Source organism: Alligator sinensis, unplaced genomic scaffold, assembly GCF_000455745.1.
Source record: "Alligator sinensis unplaced genomic scaffold, ASM45574v1 scaffold121_1, whole genome shotgun sequence".
Classification (NCBI taxonomy): domain Eukaryota; kingdom Metazoa; phylum Chordata; order Crocodylia; family Alligatoridae; genus Alligator; species Alligator sinensis.
In genome coordinates this window covers 3,794,745-3,817,047 of record NW_005841910.1, presented here as the reverse complement: position 1 = coordinate 3,817,047, position 22,303 = coordinate 3,794,745, and the positions used below count along the sequence as shown (strand labels likewise).

Here is a 22,303-nt window from a genome sequence, read left to right as displayed (position 1 = left end):
CGCTCTTCTGTGACATGGGAGAAAATGCAGACAATCCTTGGGTAATGGGCAACTACCTTTTTAAGAAAGAAAAGGCAAATCTGTGTACAGTAGTGATGATGATTTTATACTGAATCCATAATAGTGTCTGTGGATACCGAGTTGCGTCAAATAAATAACTTTTTTTTATAGATGTTTCATAATCACAAAATGTTGTCAGACCCTTTTGTCCATTGATAGCAAGTAGGTAATTGGCCAAGAAAGCTTATGTCTGTGTGAATCAATTAGTTAAAGGGCCACTTTGCCTTCCCACCTCCTGACTTTAGGCTAACATGGCTAACAACCTCCCTACTCTTCTGTGTAAGCGATGCGATGCAACAAAACGAGGGAACTTTTGCCTTTTGAAGTGGTCCCAGAAGATGGTTACTGATTTTGTTGGTGCTGCAGTGGTGTTGCTCACGTGTACCTGCCCTGGCCTTAGTACTTGGGATCTCTTCGATGGTTTTTCATTAGTAGGAGAATTAAGCAACAAGGAAATGTTCCAGAAGGATTTTTCCTGCACTTGCTTGGTGTCTGTAGTTGGATTTTTAGCTCTCCTTCATGTTAAGCAGATGAGGTTATTTAACTTGCTGTTGTCTGACTGGTCTTGTTCCCAAACTCTGATGCTGTCTCTTTTAGGTCATCAATCTGAAAAGTAATAAAAACCTTTTCAAGTGGCTAAAACCCTGAAATCCTGTTTCCGGATGGCTTTTCCTCTTGGCCCATAGTCTAGCGATCTGGGCATAACTAAATCTTCAACTTGAGTAAAGTCTTTCCATTTGTGGGGTTTTGTGGTTTACCGTTTGGTCCCGTTAATTTTAAAGTGATACAGTATGTTAACCTTTCTTCAAAATCCCATGACATTTTGCTTTTTGAGCAACAAGAACTGCTATTGAGCTGGGAAAACTGACCCCAAAAGTATTTATTTGTAATTATAAGCTGCAAGTCCTAGGGCAATATACTTAGAACAAATGCTTTCTCTCTCTGTTTGTTTTAAGCTTCCTCTCATTGGATTAGTACGTTCCCTGAACTTTTAATCTGTTCGGTCCCTGCTCCTCAATAACGCACAGGCTTTTCTTTAATGGTAATGTTTAAAACATCATATCTTCCACAGAGGGTAACAGCTTGCTCCAACTGTTAGCTCCGGTAGTAGTTAATCCTTTACTGAAACCAAACCTACTATTGTTTTGTCCCAGCTATTAGGGCAGTGATTGTTACAGCTACAACCTTGGCTGCAGGACCCCCAGTAGTCAGCATGACTAATTGCATGATTTGGATGGTATTAGCATACAACTGTAGACTTAAGTTTCTGTCATGCATGGGGTCCTGTAATGTCTTTCAATCCTAAACCATGTAACAATTTTTGTAGATGATGACTATCAATCTGTATGCAATATTCAGCAGTTTTTGGCACCAAGTTTCTAATAAGCCTTATGTGAACATATGAAGTTGGAACTTGCTTATGAGGCCAATTTATCTTAGGGAAAGCAAGAGTTACCTGCCCAACTTCCACCCCCAGCCAATCCCATAACTAATCTCAAATTAGAGCTTTTAAATATGGAGCTGCTACAATTCTTCAGGGAACTAATTAGGAAAAAATAACTTTTGTAAATCTGTTTGGGGGCCTGCGAATATTGCGAGAGGCACGTTTTCTTTCTTTAAACCGAGTTTGGGCACCCTTAGTGTCAATACTTTTTCAAGTCATTCAGACATCCCGACCACGTTAGCTGTTGGGCTTAACAAATCCAGTCTGTTGTAACTGGAAGAGTGAAATTGTCCATTTCCACCCAATACTTCAAAACACTCTAATTCATTTTCTATGCCTAGTAAAAATAACGCAAGACCAGGCATGGTTTTGTCTCCTCCAATTGCTCAAAATGCTACTAAATTATCCTGTTTTATTAGGCATGTAAAAGTTGGGGGGGACCAGGCAAAGTTTTATATTCTTGTAATAGTAGAGTCCCTTGTTTCGGTCAGAATTGGAACATCTGTCCTGAAATCCATTAATCAACACAGTATATGCTTCAGTCATTAGCTAATGGCAAGAGATGTGTGTTTATTTCCTGTCCACATTGACCATGAATCAGTCTCTCTTAATTCTTATTGTACTCTTTTACATAAAAGTGCGGCATGTAAACTTCAGCTAGGCCATGTCCAAATAAAATGGTAGTGATTTTATTCTGCTGATTGATAGACTTGGTTTAACTTTCCACCAAGTTTCTTTGAGGTGACAGGCAGGAAATTCCCGGATGAGCATTAAACACCCCTTCATGTCCTTGGTGGTAGTTGGTTCAAAGGAAATTTGGATTCGGGGTATTAATTGGGTCTCTGCATTCTGCCTTCACCCTTCATACACAAGCCTAAAGAGTGAAGTAGTCTCCAGGAGTCAAGATTTGCCTATTGTGTAATGCAGCAATGTCAGCAGCGCCCACTCAGCACGCGAGCTGCTCTGAGGATATGGACGTATGCAACACTTCTTGTGTGTTACCCCTGAAAGCAAGGCGGCAGATCTGAAAAATGGATTTTTTTGAAGAGGTCTACACAGATCCTAGCACAGAACTGATTTGGAGAAGTTGTCTCCAGATCTGTCAAGCTCCTCTACCATCCCCAAGAGGAATCGGCAGCCTGGACATCCGTAAATCCTGCCAATTTGCTCTGAATCCAAAAGCAAGCCATACATTGCACCACTGTTCCCAGTCAAAGACCAAAGTCCTTCCCCAAGGCCCTGCTGTCCCATGATCTCCCGGTAGGACCTTTTTCTAAGTACGGTACAACCAAAGTGGAGTTGCCAGATACACAGTACAAGCATCACTTTGCCTCGGATACCAGGTCCTTCTCCAGCGTTGTGCACTGAGCACCAGCAGCTCTGTGCTAAATGGATGCGTTGGAGGAGGTGCCTCATGAAATTGGACGGAAAGGGTCCTAACCCCTCTCCTTAACCCCACAGAAAAAGGGGGTATAAAACTCTCACAAATGATCAACATCATAAACTTTTCACTCGCTCTGTATTCAGAATGGTCACTTTAACCCCTCTCCATCCTTGGACCCCAACTGCAGCTCTCCTTTGTACTGGCAGTATATTTCAGGTAGAATTTACCCTTTACCCATCACAGTCCCAAGAGCGTGCAAGTCGGGAAGTAAGAAACCCAGGTGTAACCTAACCAGGAGAGTCATCAATGCAGAACTGATTCCTTTGGCAATACTCAGACTTCATATAAAAAGACTTCCTGGGCCTCAAAGTGAGACATATCTACGCCAGCCCCAATACAAAGCATTAGGGCAGTGTTTTGGTGAAGATGCATCTGCCCTTGTTCCAGCCAATGACTTTGTCCCTCATTCCATGTGTGTAGAGTCCTGGGCTAAGAAGTCCATCCAACGTAGGTTGAGCAGCTCTCGTTGTACATGCCTGTGTAGAATATTTTAGGTGAAATGGGCTGATAAAGAGATGCAGCTTTCTCCAGCAATAGTTTATGCTGAAGGACAGGGACATGTTTGGGGCATCTTACCAGAATGCATTCACTAGGCTACCTAAGCACATGTTTCTTTGGCAACTCCAGCACGAGGGGCCAAGATCGAAGTACATTGCATACTACAGTAATGGCTGAAGGGACATGAGGACATCTGAACATGGCAGACTTTGGAAAATTAAGCCTAGAAGAGGGGTAGCTGGTGCTGGTTGGCTTCATTCCTTCCACACCATTGGGTGCATAAGGCAGATGTGGAGATGCATAAACCTGGAAGCCTAGACTAGGACTGGGCAGCCATGTACTTCTGTTCAGCGCATGCCACTGACCATGAAGAGTGCATGCAACTTGTAGCACTTTTTGTGCAGTTTCTGCTTTTTTTTACTCTGGACTTACAAATTTGTAACCTTACTGCTAAAGAAAAATACCATTGTCTAGTAGTATGACTGGAACGAAAGATGAATAGCAAACTGGCCTTGAGCTAACTGTCAATCCTGACTTTGATAGCCCATCACTTAAAAGATCCTTTTATGTTTATGAAAAAGCATGACGTCAAAGCTGGGGAAAAAAATCATACCAATATTTAGGGCTGAACTTGCTTCCAAGAAGAGTCCCTTGTGTGAACTGTTTGTTTCTCTACATGCGTAACTAATTAGCTTAGGTTATTATAAGTGGACGGTCGTAGTAAAGTTTCTTGTGCTGTACTGGGGTATCCTGTTTATGATGCTTGTGTGCGCGAGTCTTTGAGCTGGAATAGCAAAAAATAAAAGATAATCGGTTCCTTAGTTAAGTTTTGAACATAAAAATAGTATGCTGGAAATGCTTGAGTATAATCATTATCAGGTGAGTTATTTTGTTATCTGTTTTAAAAATATTTACCGCATATGCAAAGTTGTTTTATCAGCATACCATGTCATATTTTACCTGGTCTGGGTACACGGGATAGCGTTTAACTGTTTGAAACTCATGAGCTCCTCTGTAGGGTATTGCATTTCAGTATGGCATAAAGGCAGTAGCGTTCAGTGTTAGGTAAACTTTGTGTTCAGAAGTGGTGAAAATTTGCCATTTTAAAATGTTGATTTTCCTTGATTGTCTGCTTTTATGGTAGCGTATGTGCAGTTGGTGTGGATTTATTTTTCTCTTTTCCACAAAAAAAACTGTAGTATTAATAAAGCAGGTTTAAATAGAAAATATACTGCTAACAAACACGATTAATGCATGCATTGAATTTTTAAAAATCTATTAAGCTCTTAAAGATTTTTTTTCTTTGTGTCCGCCACTTACAATTAGCATTTTAACCAGGCGGAGATGCCTTAACAAGGTTATTTTAGTTGCACACAAATTAGACCAGGAGTACTTATGGTTTGAATGTTTTTGTCTGCAGAAGAAAACTTTAATAATTTACTCAATTTCATACAATGCTCATCTTTTCCAGGGATTAAAGCATGTTAACATTTTTAATAGGATTCATTGGATCGTGTACCACAGCAGAGCGACCATAAGTAGTATGGTTTTGAAAGTAAAACTAAGGCTTTCAAAAACAATCAGGTTATGAGTCCTGCCACAGCCTTGCAAACTGCAGTGACTCAAATGTAAGCAAAAAAAAAAAAAAAAATTATCTGATCAGGTCTTCAGCTATTATAAGGTAGTGAAACTTCAGCAGAGCTGCACAGACTTATACCCGTCAAGGAATTCACTAAACAGTATCTGGCACCATGTGCATGTGCATGCAACCACTTCAGAAAGCAATAAACTGTTGTTCTTTTTTTTTTTTTTTACCGTGTGTTTTGCAGGTGCAGACTCACCTTGAAAACCCAACCAAGTACCACATTCAGCAAGCCCAGCGGCAGCAGGTGAAGCAGTACCTTTCTACCACTCTTGCAAATAAACATGCCAACCAAGCTCTGAGCTTGCCCTGCCCAAATCAGCCTGGTGATCATGTCATGCCATCTGGAACGGGAAGCAGCGCACCCAACAGTCCGATGGCTATGCTCACGCTTAACTCCAACTGTGAAAAAGAGGTAACGCAGCCTATTATGATAGTAATTGTTTGCCTCTTACGAAACATGAGATTCACTCTTGATCTTAAGTTTATTTTCTATTCTGAAGTCCTGGCTTGAATCCATAGTTGCCAGTGATGTGCATAAAGTTTTATATAAAATATTTGGGGTGGAAAGAATCTGTGTCCTAGTTTAGCCGAGTTTCTCTGAGCTACTTTTAGTCCGCTTACACGTCTTAAAGGCTTTTCTGTGCCTGGTCAGCACAAAAAGGAGCGGGTAATTGACCTTTGGAGAGTACAAAGCCATTTTTGTATGCTGTAACTTTCTGGAATAATGTTTTCGTGGCTCATTCATAGTATAAAAAGCAAAGCAGAATAAATAGAAAAAATCAGAAACCACAAAGCATTGTGAGGATTTTTTTCTTTGCAGAAAAATAAAGTTAAGTAGATCTGTCACTTGAGTAGGACTCCCAAGTAGACACTTTTTTTGATAAATTTTTAAAATATTGCTGGTTGCCATTTTGGTTGCAGCCCCCATTAACACACATTCAGAATTTCACTTGCATGCCCCTTGCAGCTCTCAGGACCATGCGTTCACATGCGCAGCCCACAATTCCCATGACTGGGGAGTGCTGATGCCAATGATTATAATTGGATAGTCTCACATCTGCATCCAGAGTGTGTGCACACATGTAAATGTTGGTGTGCCAAAGGCCAATGTATGGACATTTATTCTGTTCTCCTTTTTAGGATGGAAAAAAAAAAAATGGCTGTCTTTTCAGACTTGACTTCAGGTCTAGAGTTATTTTTATGCAAGCCAAGAAAGCAGAACTGTTTGTTCTTTCTTTTGCTCCGCACTGTTTCAGTGCTTCAAAACAAAGGGAACTTAAATAGACCTGCCCCATAATCAGCATCTCGCCCAAACTCTGCTTTTCCTTTAGGGATTTAGAGCTTCACATTGCTGTGTCATCAGGGATGTGTGTGCATGGCACTGGCTCACTTGCGCTCTCTTCTGACAGAGAGGTTATGCTATCAACTCAGGTCCATGCTTTGCTTTTTTTTTCCTTTTTATTTTTACAGGGATTATATAAATTTGAAGAGCAAAGCAGGTTAGAGAGTGAGTGCCCGGCTCTGAACACGCACTCGCGAACATCATGCATGCAGGTACTGGATGACACAGGACTTGGGAGCACGAGACCCTTTATAAAGAGATGCTCTGATTCTTTGGGATCATTTGAAAATGCAAATTTGCCCCATAATTCATTCAAATGTAAAAGTAAAAGAATTAAGATACAGAAACCAAATCTTCCTCTTGGTAATTTCTCATAGCAGCACCTGAGAGTTTAATCCTTGTTCCAATTTTAGTAAAAGAACCAAAACATTTTAACCCAGCTCTATGGCTGCACTGCAACAAATGCTTGGTTCCTAAAGAAGTCCTAGGAAGATTATCTGTTAGACAGCTCCAAAATATTGTTCTCGTCATAGGACATTGGGGGGGAAAGGAGACCTGTCTTGTTTCAGCTATGGCTTCCCCCTTTTTAGTATGTAGCATGTCCTAGTCTAATGAACGATGCTCATTTTAAATATGACATCCATACAACTGCAAAGGGTACAACGAGAAAAGTTTTTAATATTTCCTTAGGAGTGGAGGCTGCTGCTTGAGGGCTGAGGAGCTGATTTGCTATTTCCATCAACGATATGTCCTATAGTTGCCAATGTGTCTCTTTATGGCATTTCTCTTTGATCTTCTACTCTTTCAATTCATGCCATCTTGTGTGAGTCACCCATAGGAAATGCTGTATAGAAATGTTGGGGGAGTGAACCAGTTAGATGCCAGTAGAGATGGAGGCAACCATTACAATTCTTGGCAGCAGTGATGGGAAAGGAAGTGAGGCACAGAGTTTTATAGGATAAAAGGGGGAAGGAAAGGTGAGGACAGCAAGTCAGAGGGAGGAGATGGAAGAGGGCCCAGACTGAAAGTTCAGAGAAGCCCTCAAAACTTTCATAAAGTTTCGCATCCTTGTTACCTGTGCAGAAACTAGTCTTGAGTGCCATATGTGCTTGACTAGACTTGCACGACCGTGCTCTACAATGCATGAGCCATCACTTTGCATTGTTGTTATTGATGTGGTGGTTTTATACAATTCAGCTTGTGGGAATGTCAGCTATACAGCTGCAATTTAAATCTCATCTTGCCCAGGTGCCCTAGGAACAAAATGGCAAGCAAGAACAAGCTCTCTGAAGTGGCTACAGGGGATTTATTTTGAACAGCACAGAGGTGCAAAGCTGTCCAGTGTCTCGATCAGTGGCTTAGGTCCATAAAAGCATTTGGTATTGGCAGTGACACGTGGTTGTGCACGTCCAGTATTTTAGGTGCCACGGATTCTCAAAATCTTTGCTCAGCTACCATGCAACTCAAAGGTGCCTAAACTTGCTAGGGTCTCTGATTTGAGAGCAGTCTCCCAGCTAAAGTTCCTGCAGAGCCCTAGTCAGTGAATATTTTCAGACTTTGCTCACTAGATCGGGCCTGCCACTAAATGGTGGTACAGGTGCCCTCTGTTAACCACTATGGTAGTAACTAGAGCGCTCATTTGGGATATGGGAGAGCCAAGCTGGGGAATGTGAGCCCACATGCTCCAACTTCTCAGAGGGCCACCTTAACCACCAGGCTACAAGGTACTCTGTGTGGGTTGCCTGCGATTCTCTTTTTCATAGATTCATAGATGCTAGGGTCAGAAGGGACCTCAATAGATCATCGAGTCCGACCCCTTGCATAGGCAGGAAACATAGAACAACCTTTATTGGGTGGAGAGTGAGTGGAATGCTATATTTTAGTAGGACACTTGCCTGCAAGTTGCAGTCCCCACTCCAATAAATATTTAAGCATGTTGTAAAAATGAAGCAGTTCAGCAGATGAGCTGAGAGAGGTGCTTCCTTTCAGCCTGGAGTTAGATGCCTGGACCCCTGGAAGGAAGAAGGCTTAAGCCTCGTTCCTCTCCCTGGCATTTCTTACTGTCTTGCTAAGGATGCATGATGCTCTGCATTCATTGCATAGGGAGCCTTAGCACCCAACTGAGGGTTGTTGCTTTCACCAGCTGATAACGCACCTGGAAGTTAGGGCGTTGCACATTGTAAACCCTTCTGCAGATCGGACACTGATTCCCGCGCACCTTCTCAGCCACATGCTGTGGCACAGCTGCCTTGGACTTCAAAGCCGCCACCTTTTGCGTGTGTTGAGTTGAGTGGATGCAGCATGCGGGGAGCAAAGGTTGCATGCTGCCGGATGCTGACTCCTGCTGATTCGGGAGTGGTGCTGATTTTGAGTGCAGGCAGTCTTGGCTGCTCCCGGGTGTGGGGAAGTGGTGACTAGTGCCCAGGGACTGGAATAGATGCTTCATAAATGTGAGATGGTCCCCGGTGCACGAGCAGAGACCCACATCCTTGGCAAAAGGCTGAGGGACGCCAGGGCAGTGCAGGGCCTGTTTTTGTAGAATGCAACCTGGGGTTTGCTTAAAAACAGCAAAATGATACAAACTTCTCATTCCTTTTTGTCTGTCCAGATGGATGATGTTATTGATGATATAATTAGTTTGGAATCGAGTTACAGTGAAGAAATCCTTGGCCTGATGGATCCGGCCCTGCAAATGGCGAATACGGTACTACAGCCCTTCCTTTTCATGTTCCAGTTGTACAGATTGCCAGTCTAGCTCTGAAATTCAGGAACAAGGCTTGATTCTAGGGATTATAAGGTGATGGTGGTGGTTGGTTGATTCAGTTACTCACTGGGTCAAAAGAAGGAAGATGATTCTCTTACAGTGGTAACGAGATATAATTAGTGATTGCTGTTAGTGTTTTACATTGCTGTATGCAACTAATCCAGAGACCAGCCTGTAAAGTGCAGCTGAGACCATGGAAGAATCCTCTTCATATCCTACTGCTCACCAGGCATAAGGGAACTGGAGAGCTGGGCATCCTGCTTCATCCTGAATTCGGCGACCTGGTCTGCTACATGCTCTGAATTTGGGACAGTCCTAGATAATATTCTCCCTCTTCCCACTTGGTTTTCATTATTCTATTGTTTGCCCCTCTCATCCAGGATAAGAGGCTTCTTGCAGCTAGTAGTCCGCTTCCTGAATTATGGTACCTGAGGTCTGCAGAGTGGGCCTGTTTTGGAGGCTGGCTTTGCACTGCACAATAGAGGAGCGCTCCGAGTTCTCAGCCACGCAAAACTTAAGTGTGTTTTTTGCTTCGTGCACTGGAAGTAGCCCCACTGAATTCAATGCTCAGGCTTGAGTAAATGCACAGATCTGCAGAATCTGGGGCCATAAGGAGTTTATAAAAATAGCTGAATGTTAAGATAAAGGCTTATGAAGTGTCACAACAGCGGTAATCAGAACTTACTCAGCACCACTGAGTTAAACAAGTGAGAGAGCTTATAACTGCTTTCTCAGTAAACTCAGTATGAAAAATTAAAAAGGTGTGGGTAGCGCTGTATTCAGCATGATACAAGAGTGTTAAGGAATTGTCTTGATAAATCTCATTGGAATATTACCCTGGTGTGTCTGTACACATCTATTTTGCTTTTACACACCTACGTAAATGAGTACGAATAATTTAATGGATTAGTCATTAAGAAACCCGATGCTAAAAATATGTGGAAATCTGCCACCACCACCTTGTGTGTGGTTTTTTTTTTAGATGTTGGAACAAGAACTAGGTATGCAGACTGCTTCCCTATGCAGTACATATCAGATCAAATGGAAAAAATGTACCTGGTTTAAACAGGTCTGTCTGCTGCAAGTCTAATTTACTAATAACTCCATGCTTGAATGCTCATGGAAGAGTTTGGGGCTCCCTCTAGTGGTTGCATCTTGACTTTTGGGACTCCCTTTTTGGTGGTGGTGGGAAAGCATAATCAGTTTTTCTTGCAACAAACAGGACAGGACACGTCAGGATTGTAGTAATTAAATGTTCCAACATCCCAATATTCTTTTGTAGTTTAGAGACCAAATTTCTTAGGCTATTTTTCTCCCATTTTTTTTCCCCACCAAGTTTTACATTATCTGTATAGTTTCCTTTCCATGGGGTCAAGCCTTCTGAGAGAGAACTGCAGAATTGTCTCAGTGTAGTAATTCTTTGTATAGCTCTAGGCTTGAGGGACTTTCCCCAATGTTAATTGTAAGGTGGAGAAAAGAACAGATTTTTTTTAGCAGATGTTGGCTTTGTGCTTCTGTATGAAGTCTCTCGTATGGATCATGGCAAATGATCTTCTGTTTCTTCCTTTGTTGTTTTTTCTGTTTCAGTTACCTGTATCTGGCAATTTGATTGACCTGTATGGCAACCATACAAGTATGCCTCCAGGGCTAAACATCAGCAACTCTTGTCCTGCTAATCTTCCCAATATAAAAAGGGAGCTGACAGGTAAATAACACTTGAAAGAATAATGTCAAGGCTTTGTTTTATTAAGATGACTTTTAAAAATAGGTTGGAAAAAAGAAAATGTCCAGATGCCTTACTCTTTTGTTTGCCCTGCGCTTTAATAGGCCTGTTAGCTTACAGAATACAGCATGCAACGTGTGATTTTTACACAAAGCAAAATGATTCAATTGTTAGGTCTGTAATCGGCTTCTCTTGTGATAGACAAGGGCATTATTCTAACCAGGGTTGCCAACCCAAGAATTTTTTTACTGACAACCAATTGTTTTTTTTTTTTTTTTTTTTTTTTTTTTAACTGACTGTTTTACCTCATGTAAATGTGACTCTTCTGCCAGGCCCTGGATGACAGCAAGGTCAGATTCAAATTTAGGGAATGAATGTCAACTTTTAATATATTTTTACTTTGTCTGCAGCATTGGCTTTACACCCTGCTGCCTCCACCCTTGGGGTTCCCTACTCATTCCCAACTGTACCCTGCACCTGTGCTGTTTTTCCCAGCCTTACCCCTGCCAGCCCCACTCTCCCCATCCTGGCAGGGTCTCATACCAAGAAGCTCAGGCTTCTTGGTTATTTTAAAAAATAGTTCTGTTTTTTTTTATCGACAGGCGTTTTTAGCTCTGGCGCCTTCCCCCTCCTCTTCCCTTTTTCTTAATGGACTGTCTGTAAATTTATGGAGAGTTGTCAAGAAAATTTTATGCATGAAATCTGTGTCACAATCAAACCTGTGGGGTGGAAGTGTGCACTTTGAAGGACTCCTTGCATAGCTCCTTTCTGGGTTAGACCTACTAGACATTGCTCTCACAATAGGCATAATAGTGACTTGAGCTGTCTTAATGGTGCTCCAGAGAAGTTGCAAGGGGGTGGGGGAGTGCCAAGTTTGTGGCTCTTATAGTGGACAAGATTTGTCATTGCACAATATTGCCAGTTTTCTTAACAATGTGAGGACTTGGAAGTATGACATCGCCTCTCGTTGGCAAGGGCTATGGCTGTTTGTGTGGGCAGGCTAGGGTCAGCAAGCACTGTATAATACAAGCAGATTTTTAAAAGAAGCCTTGCACTGTGGCAGCAACACCTGTATCCTTTGTTTTCTTTCTGCGTGGAGTTGTATTATTTCTCTCCAATTGCAGATTTTTTTTTTGCTAGATACAAACACTTGCATCTGTCCCAGATGCATTCCCATACTCAGGGAAAAGTTATTTCCAGTGGTACAGATGCCTCCTACTTGCCCCGCACAGTGTTTCCATCATGTGCCCAGGCAACACAGAGTACATTTACTTTTATTGCCACAGAAGCCTGAAATGCAGATTTGGGGTGGGGAAGGGGTGGAAGCAGGTTGCCCAGATATCTGTGACAAACTGCCTTGGGGGATTTCAAACCCTTACCTTTGTTTTGCATGATGGGGATGAGCTGTGGAGATCCACTCCAGGAAATTTTGCATTATTAGAGAATGCTTTGTCTGTAGTGTACAGCAAAAGTTCCCAAACTCTTTCTTATTGCATAGTCCTTTCCAGCTTTACCACCTGTCCATGTACCCCTACCAGCATATGTTTTATATTTTAACCCCTTAAATTCGAATGATTATAATCAACATTAAATCCACCATTATATAATTTCTCCAGCATGTCTTGCGTACTCCCAGGGGTATGCGTACCACAGTTTGGGACCCCCCCGGTGTACAGGATGGGTACTTGTCAGTTATTTGTCATGTTCCTGCTGTTTATGAAACTGAAATTTTGTGTTTCCTACATTTCCTTCATTCTAATTACTTCATTCACATGCTCAGCATGTATTTTTCCTACAGAGTCGGAAGCAAGGGCATTGGCTAAAGAGAGGCAAAAGAAGGACAATCACAATTTAAGTAAGTTGATTCTGCTCAGCTAACAATCGCTCCCTCAGCATTTTAATTGGTAGGTCAGTGATTATGAGGGTACATGGCTAATTAAGAATTGAATTTAATAATATTTTTATTTTTAAAGGTATTTGGGAAGTTGGGCCTTGTGAAGCCTTAAGAGTACACATTCAATACTACTTAATGTTATTATATCCCCATACAAGCTCCCCTGAACTCTGTTATACTGATGGCTTAAACCAACTTGGAATTCAACCTTTTTTCCTAATTCTGATAGGTTTATTAATTGATTTTTTAAAAAAGTATTTCAAGTGTGTTAGAACATGTGCACAATTCAAAGGAGTTGCAATTTAAGTACCATAACTGAAAATTAGAATGGGGCTAGTGGGTTCTTAACAGTAAATGCCATACTAGGTTTTACAAGAAAATAACCTTGTCGTTTAAACTTTTAAGAGATGGGCTCATCAATCTCTTCCCTTAAAGTAATGATGCATTTACTCATGCAAATTCTAAAGGACTGCTTGCTCTAGGGTCTTTCTAAAAAGATGAAACTATCTCATCCCTTTACTTATGGACCAGACTTTCCTGTTGGTTTCAGTAGCAACTCTAAATGAAACGTAATGCCGTCTGGAGCAAGATTTCAGAGCACGACAGCATAATTGGAGCATGAGACCAGCCCTCTTAAGTTAGTTGTGGAAAACGAAAGGGCATGACAAATTTGACACTACTCTGGATGAGTCATGCGTTGTCTCTGTCTCACTTATCTGTGTGAAAAGCAGATATATATTATTTACCTTCTATCCCAGGAATGTTTAATAGCTTAAGTAGTGGTTTTAAAGCAGAAAGCATTCATGTATTGCTGACTGATATTTGTTTGTTTTCCTAAAGTTGAAAGAAGAAGAAGATTTAATATTAATGACCGCATTAAAGAACTAGGCACTTTGATACCCAAGTCAAATGACCCGTGAGTATGGTAACATTTTATTGCAAATAGCAGTAGGTGTGAAGCATTGGATGTATTGTAGTCATGGTCTGAAACATAATTTAGCCCTACCGATCAGCTATTTATTTAATAATCTGTCTTCGCAAAAGAGAGTCTCTTTTTTGTTTTTATCTGAGTTTGTTATCGAATGAGAGAAGTTAATAAATGCCACCACGTTGAGTGGTCTTCAGGGCAGCAGGACAATGGAAAGGTGATGCATCTTCAGGGAAACTCGCTACTTCCCCGTCAGAAAAGAGAAAGAGTCCATAACTTTATCTCTGTTCTCTGTATCTTTTGCTAACTTGCCACAGGCATGCCAGGCCTGTGGGCAAAGAGAAGTATTTGTTAAATGGTCTGTAGCTTTTTTAGCAACTTTCTCTTTTTTTTTTTTTACTTCCACCAGAGTGAAAGTGGAAAGGATAGGAAACTAGGCTGGTGTGAAGCAGCAAGTATTCGATTTGGCTTTGGATTTGGACAATTCGGAGGGACAGTGATTTGATTCAGTGATTTAAATCACTGTTCCAATTTTATTTGACTGATTTTTGGATTCGGAGATTTGGCCGCCAAATCTCCTCTGAAACAAACAGGTGGTGGCAGCAGTGTTGGCAGCGGGGGCATGGTGGTGGTGAGTGGGGCCCCGCTACGCCAGATCCCCACCCACGGCTGCCCTGCCTGGCCCAGCATCCAGGCAATTTAAAAAAAAAAAAGAAAAAAAGCCCTGCACTCACCAGTTGCAGCAACGGCAATCGCCCCTTGTGCCGCGCAGGGTAGTGGGGATTAGTCCCAGCCTGGCACCTGCATGGCCGCTGTTGCATCGCGTGAGTGCAGAGATGTTCGGCAGGGTGCCGCAGTGCTCCACATGCTGTTCAGAAGCTGGGGCCACTGAGGCTGAGCGCTGGTGGGCTCTGGGTGACTGCTGGAGCTGCAGCCGGTGAGCACAGGGCTTTTTTTTTAAGTGCTGGGATGCTGGGGTTGCTGGAGTGGGCAGGAGGAGGGGCTGGGTGGGGGTCCCCCCAGGGTCCCCTCCTCCAGCCCCCTGCCCCCTACTTACTGGCATGGTCCAGCTCCCTGTGGCGGCGAGTAGGGACTGCCCAAATCTTTGAATTGATTCGGAGGCTTCCAAATCTATTGGGAGGCTTCTGATTCAATTCAGACCTTCTAATGGGTCTGATTCGATTTGGGAGCTGAAACTCTGAACCCGAATCGGGCCAAATCTCTTCCAAATTGAATCGGTTACTGAAGCTTCGCACGGCTCTATAGGAAACTCCCTGCTTCTGGACATAAGCATATCCCTAAAGGCTGATTTAGTGCCCCTGAAGCTCATGTTAATGTTTCCATTTGTTTCATGGGCATTTGAGGCAGTAACTGCTTGGGGTAGGAGAATTTTCTCCTCCTGATGTTAGTATGTTATTGTTGATCACAGGAGTTTTGTTGTCCTCTGCAGTTGCTGGTACTAACCACTTTTCAGCAGAACACTGGATGAGCCTGACTATATTCTAGATGGAAAATAGTGTTTCATAGTTGGTAGGGCTGGAAGGGACCTGAGCAGATCATTAAGTCCGACCCCCTGCCATGGCAGGAAAAAGTACTGGGGTGAAATGACCCCAGCGAGGTATTCGTCTAACCTCCTCTTAAAGACCCCCAGGGTAGGAGCCAGCACCACTTCTCTTGGAACTTGGTTCCAGATCCTAGCCGCTCTGACAGTGAAGTAGCGCCTCCTGATGTCTAGTCTGAATCTACCCTCTGCCAGCTTGTGACTGTTATTTCTAGTCACTCCTGGTAGTGCTTGGGGGAACAGGGACTCCCCCAAAACCTGCTGATCCCCTCTGACTAGTTTGTAACAGGCCACTAGATTCCCCCCCCCAGCCTTCTCTTGTGGAGGCTGAACAGGTTCAGGTCCCTTAGCCTTTCCTCGTAGGGCCTGCCCTGCTGCCCCCTGATCATGCGGGTGGCCCTCCTCTGAACCGTCTCAATGCTGCCCACATCTCTCCTGAAGTGCGGCACCCAGAACTGGACGCAGTACTCCAACTGTGGCCTGGCAAGTGCCTCACAGGGGGAGGATCACCTCCTTGGACCTGCTCGAGATGCATCTGTGGATGCATGACAAGGTATGGTTGGCCTTCCTGACCGCATCTCCACACTGTCGGCCCGTGTTCATTTTGGCATGACTAATGACTCCAAGATCCTTTTCTGCCTCTGCGCTGACGAGAGGGGAGTTCCCCAGCCTGTAGGGATGCTGCTGGTTCTTCCTCCCCAGGTGCAGTACCTTGCACTTGTCAGTGTTGAAACCCATCCTGTTCTCATCTGCCCACCCCTGTAACCTGTCTAGGTCCAATTGCAGCCTACTCCTCCCTTCTAGCGTGCCCACATCCCCCCACATCTTTGTGTCATCAGCAAATTTGAATAGGGTGCTTTTTACCCCCTCGTCCAAGTCACTGATGCAGATGTTGAACAGCGCGGGTCCGAGGACCAAGCCCTGGGGGACCCCACTGCCCACATCCCTCCAGGTCGAAAATGACCCATCCACCACCACTCTCTGGGTGCGGCCCTCCAGCCAGTCAGTGACCCATTTGACTGTGTAGGTGTCGATGCCACAGTCCCCTAGCTTTTTAATGAGAATGGGGTGAGAGATGCTTCTAGGTGCTTAGTCCTTTTAAGGACCACCGCGCCACCCCCCCAACCCCCCCCAAACCAAAAACAAACCCCAAAAAATAAAGGGAAGGAAGGCTTCCGCTTACCAATTGTTTGGTTGCATGAATGGACAGTTCTTTGGTCCCCACTGGAGATACCTGAATGTGACATTTACTTGACCACTGAGCTGACTTGGCTGATGCCTCATGAATCCTATTAAGCGCAGGAACATAAATCCTTATTCTGATACCCTCCCCCCCCACATCCAATACAAGTGAGAGGGAGCTGTAACCAAGTAAGGAATACAGATTTCTAGTCATTTGTGCTTGGATATCTCATTTAGTTCTCCATTAGCAGCCCAGTGTCACGGATACTGAGGCTCTGTCCATTCATGCTGGTACCAAAAAGGGAAGATTGCAGATGGGCTTTCTTTTATAAACGATCACAAAGTGGTGAAACACTGTCAGTTCATGTTTTGTTCTGTTACTGGTATAAATACATTCTTGGCAGAGATGTGATAATGTAGAGGCAGCCCATTTACATCCTTTGTCATAAAGGATGGAACTGCTGCAAAGGATGGGAGATATAACAACCTTCTCAGTGCCATGCAGTAATTCATAAAGTACATACCTGTTTTGTGCATTATCTTGATAGGCATTTATCAAGTGGTTAGATATATAGACAAAGTGATTTTGCTGTGGTGATTAATATTATATCAATGCACTGAAGTTCTTATGAAAAGCCAGTCTCTCTTCTTACTAACAGCTTCAGAAGTGTGCCAAAACACTTTCTTCCAGTTCTGTTAATTCTTGTTCCACTTGTGTGATGTAGGGCAAATCACACATTTCCTACCCTTCCCAATGGCATCATCAGATGACTGTGGTATTCTGTACCATCGGGTTGGTTCTGAGATTTGCCATTGTGTACATATTATAATAGCTTGATAGCTATTAATATTGGGGCTAGATCCACCCCCCACTCCCAGTGTAATCGGTGCCATCACTGAGAGCAGGGGATATTTCCTAGGGCAACTTCTGTTTCTAGTGTGAAACAAGTCAGGGTAAAATACCATGGGACAACTTACTTGCAAAAGGACTGTTGTGCTCTTCTTCAGGACATGGGTACTGTGTCACAGCTGGTAGTAGATCTGACTGTCTTCCCTAATCAATAGATCACCATAATGCACTGGCTTGGTGGAATTGGTCACTCTAATACCCCACCTGGCTATATTATTGAGGCCACAGGAATTTTGCTAAAGCCTCCTAGACTTTTCTCCCCTTGCAGCACGTCCCTGCAACACAGGTCCTTAGGAAATGTGAGTTTAATCCTGTGGTTAGAAGGTCCAAGGTGTCACCAGGAGCACAGGTTATTCGGAGGACATGACGCTTGCTAGAAGTGTTGTGCTCTTAGTTAAGCAGTCTTTTTACTGATGCTATAATTGGGCACTAATGGGCACGCCATTCCACATGAGAAACTGGTGGGGAGCAAACTCGCACACAGCTCCGTGTCCTTTGGTAATGCTGGAATAATGAAATCTCTAAAGCGCTCTGCTTGGGAATGAGTGACCTTCTAGCTCCCCCTAGTGCATTATTGCAAAAGGCTTTTTATTTTTTATTAAAAGCTGTCAAGAGCCTTGCTCTAATATTGGGAGTGTGGTGCACCCCCTCTTGTAATCTGTGTCCCTTTGCAAAGAGGCTCATGGCTTTTTTTTTCTTTTCTTTTCTTAAAGGGACATGCGCTGGAATAAGGGAACTATTTTGAAAGCGTCGGTGGATTATATCCGCAAACTGCAAAGAGAACAGCAGCGCACAAAAGAACTTGAAAACAGGCAGAAGAAATTGGAACATGCCAACAGGCACCTCTTGCTCAGAATACAGGTTTGCTGATGAATACGTTCTGAATGATTGATTTAAGATGCATGGCTCGTGTGCATAGTGTACTGCAAAGTGCCATTGTCAGCTGTCTCTAACCCCTTGGACATCTCCTCTGTCTGGTGTCCCCTCTATCTGGTGCTGTAAGGAGACCCTCCTAATGGCTGCCGATCACTAGGGCCATTGTAGCAAGACCGAAGTAGGAGTCATGAATGCTGACAGCTCCTGTATCCAAGGACCTGGGCTGTGTTTCCCCTCTGAAGCCTGGAGTCTGCAGAGCTGGGCAGCTTGTTCTCCTCCATTTAAAGAGACACTCTGCAGGTACACCTTGTTGAGTTCTCTGCCCTGCTTTCTAGCTGACTTTTCCAGAGGACAGGATGCTCCGTCTACATGATCTGCATCCAGAGTCCTAATGGCCTAAGTCCTCAACTCAAGGAGAAGTTGGTGAGGGGTAACCCAATGCCCCCAGCTCTACAGGTCTCACCACAAGTCTCATTAATGAGCACATTGATGTAGCGGGGGGGGGGTCAAGGGACAAAGAAAATGTGCCTGGCTTGGTTTTCTTCAGTGACAGGTCGGATACCCGAGCACAGCAGCAAACATCCTTAACAGCGAGGTATACATGTTGGGTTTGACTCTGCTTTCATTTAAGTGCATTAGTTGTTTTGCTGAACAGCCTCGGGATGCTCAAATGAGAGCACAGGAAGGCATGATGCCTAGCGGTTTGATCTGTCCCAGCCTTGACATAAGTCTAACAGTTTCTCTCCTCTCCTTTCACACTCTCCATCAATGCTTGATCCCAGGTGAGTCAGAATAGTTTAAATAGCACACCCTCCCACAAGCCCAAATAACAGCCAGAAGCTAATAACCTGGAGATGCTTTCCTCTCGGGTTGGTTTGGACCCCTACATAATACAGTGCAATCTTTATCAAAATAGAAAGAGCAGCAAGTCCTCTTTTAATTTTTCTGCTTTTGACCCCTGGGGGTTTCTGCTTTTCCTTTTGGTTCTTTGATGTCCTCTTACAAAACTTTCTTGTTTTCAAGCTAAGGAAATAACAACCACCAGTCTTACTTGGGATCCTGGGGCTAGAGCTGCATTGCTCCTGCTGTGTGGAGCCTGGCTGGCAGCAGAGCACAGCTCCTGCTGGGCAGGCTCCATCTTTGCATGGCCACACCGCATGTGCCACTCGACTTTTTTTTTTTTTTTTTTTCCCCTACTGTTTTTTTTTGATTCCTGGATAGTCAAGGGTCAAAAAACCCCTCTGAGCTGCTTCCTTGCAGCACTGAGTGCAAATGAACCTGCAGTACATGGCAGCACAGACGTGTCTGTGGAGCCACGTGCTGGGTGCATCCAGGATGCCTCTTCCATTGACCATGACAGGGGTTGGCTCAGGTCCTCTGTGCAGGCAGAACTTGGTGTGTGTATTACACCAACACTATATGTCCATTTTTTTTTTTTCTTGTTTTAACTGTTATGAGCCCAAACTGCGTTTCCAACCTGAGGAAGGGTACCTTGTGCCTGAAACCTTGTCTAAAGTCTCTCCAAACTGTACAGTTGGTTCAATAAAAGATATCACCCAGGGAAAACAACCCTCAACTCTTGCGTATTTCCTGAACTGCCATGGCTACAGCGTTGCTTCAACACTACCATTTTCTTTTTCATATTTAAATGCCTTTTTTTCTTTAGGCATAACGCATCCCTCCCTACCCCTCACCTCCAACGTGCCACTACATACTTTGGATTAAAATCGAGGAGATAGGTTTATTATTTTAAAAATTGGTAGTACATTAAGCAGGACACTGATGAAAACCATAGAGGTTTTCCCACCAAAAAAAATAAGATCCTGTAGAGACACCTCTGCTCTTCTCCAGATGTGCGATGAACAGCAGGACTTCACAACCATCGCTGTTTTTTCCCTGAGTTTGTTTCTGCATAGTGTTGATTCTAACAATACGTAGCAGTAATGGTTTATTTACTGCTTTTGCTAAACCAATACAGTAAAGTGAACAATAAAAATGATCAGTAACATTATGCTTTTAGCCATAAGTATAAAATTAGATAAAAGTAAGATGATCTGTTCTACCAATTGATGCAATTTATACATGGTTTACAGTACATGGTATATGATGATTCAAAAATAGATAAAACCAAGCAATGGACAGTAAAATAAAACAGGAGAATTCTTCTTGTCCTTTATTTTTTTTTCCAAGTAATAGAAATGCACCTAAGGAGTATAGGCCAGGCTCCATATTGTTAGAGAGAATTTTACGTTCTTTATAGCTCAGTATTTAAATTTCTATTAATGGAGAGAAACATATTTTTTTTTCTCTTTTTTCTTTAAGGAATAAACAAATTACTACTTGTGGTCTTCACTTATCCATCTCATTCTTCCCACAAGGCTATATAGAGTCTGAATATGGGATCTGACCCCAGCTGCCCATGACAATGGCTGATCTCATTAGAGTGAATTGTAGTCTAGTAGTGGCCCCTCGCTGCGGTTTTTGTACCACAAATTGGTGGATTTATAGGCCAAAGGAATACTTAATTAACCTCAAAAAAGGGGGAGTTTGAGTCTCACTGCTTGCATATCTGTCTATATGTTGGCATCTTTAATACTTAAAGCCTGAAGTAAGTTGTTATAATAATGTGAGACGGCCTTGTGGTGCTGGCATCGTAACACATCATAGTAAAGCTTTGCCCTGATTATTTTAGCCCCCCCTCGATCCGGGTATCTGTTGAGAACTTTAATTCATGGTTGGCTTGCAGATGTGCTGCAGGTCTTAATAGTATAGCATGTGAATGCCTTTTGGCACAGGCTAGATACCTGGGAGAAGGTCAAAGGGCCTGGAAAGGAAACCACTCCTTTTAGGGCGTTAAAAGAGCTTTATTGAAATAGTGATCTTGAGTGAAATGAGACAATATCTTGCTGCAGGTGGTTTTTCCTTGGTGATAAGGGAACTGCTGGGATGATGTTGTGTTCATCCATTGGAAATCAATCCTATATATCAGCATTGCCCAATATTTTGCTGGGTCTCTATATTCAGGGCTATCTTATTTGTATCTGTGTTTTCTTCTTCCTAGGAGCTTGAGATGCAGGCTCGAGCACATGGACTTTCCCTGGTTCCATCTACCGGCCTTTGCTCGCCTGACATGGTAAATCGGGCCATCAAACAAGAATCTGTTATCGACAACTGCAACCCGGATATCGTACAGCGTCGCACAGATCTTTCTTGCACTACTACCCTTGATCTTACTGACGGTACCATCACTTTCAGCGATAACTTAGGAAATGTGACTGACTCTAGCAACGCCTACAACGTTCCCACAAAAATGGGATCCAAACTGGAAGATATCTTGATGGACGACACTCTCTCCCCCGTAGGCGTAACCGACCCACTACTTTCTTCGGTGTCACCTGGCGCTTCAAAGACGAGTAGCAGGCGAAGCAGCATGAGTATGGAAGATACTGACCATACTTGTTAGCAGATGATGCTCAGCAGTCTTTCATAAACTGCATCGTTTCGTGATCAGTAGATGAAATAATTGACCTTTTTAGGTTTTCTTGATTTTTTTTTTTTTTCTTTTAATATAAAACTACTTGTGCTTCATCAGTAGCCCAGTATGTATGTATATGTATATGTGTGTGTGTGTGTGTGTGTGTGTGTGTGTGTATATATATATGTATATATGTGTGTGTACACACACACACACACACACACACACACACACACATATATATACGTACACAATTTCTTTTTTAGGATTTTGTGAAAAGACTTGTATATTCTATTTTAAAACTACCAATGCCTCCAAAATATTGTACAACACGTGTACAGTGTCTGTGAACTGGATTCACCGAGAACTTTGAACTGCTCGAATCTACTCAAGCAATAGAATTACAAATCAAGGGGCTGTTTCTATTCAGGGGGGATTTTAGGTATCGGTGTAATGCAGCCTGCTTGCTTGGAAACAAAATGTATAGTTTAAAAAAAAAAAAAAAAAAAAAAATGAAAAGAAACCAAAAAATGACCCCCTCCGTAACAATGCCGTGT

General features: G+C 43.0%; 1 protein-coding gene across 3 annotated transcripts in view; it reads left to right on the top strand.

Annotated features, from left to right (window-relative positions):
* MITF (melanogenesis associated transcription factor) overlaps positions 1-22,255 on the top strand; it is a 114,202-nt gene extending 91,947 nt beyond the window's left edge. For 2 of the 3 annotated variants that reach the window (XM_006018712.3, XM_025197969.1), the window contains 8 exons: positions 5,276-5,503; positions 6,562-6,645; positions 9,042-9,137; positions 10,785-10,902; positions 12,701-12,775; positions 13,655-13,730; positions 18,109-18,256; positions 21,333-22,255. In XM_006018712.3, the coding sequence (XP_006018774.1) occupies positions 5,276-5,503; positions 6,562-6,645; positions 9,042-9,137; positions 10,785-10,902; positions 12,701-12,775; positions 13,655-13,730; positions 18,109-18,256; positions 21,333-21,734 (1,227 nt within the window). In that variant the 3' untranslated portion in view covers positions 21,735-22,255. The remainder of the gene's footprint in view (positions 1-5,275; positions 5,504-6,561; positions 6,646-9,041; positions 9,138-10,784; positions 10,903-12,700; positions 12,776-13,654; positions 13,731-18,108; positions 18,257-21,332) is intronic. The other variant, XM_025197970.1, reaches the window with a different exon arrangement.
* The last annotated feature ends 48 nt before the right edge of the window (positions 22,256-22,303 follow it).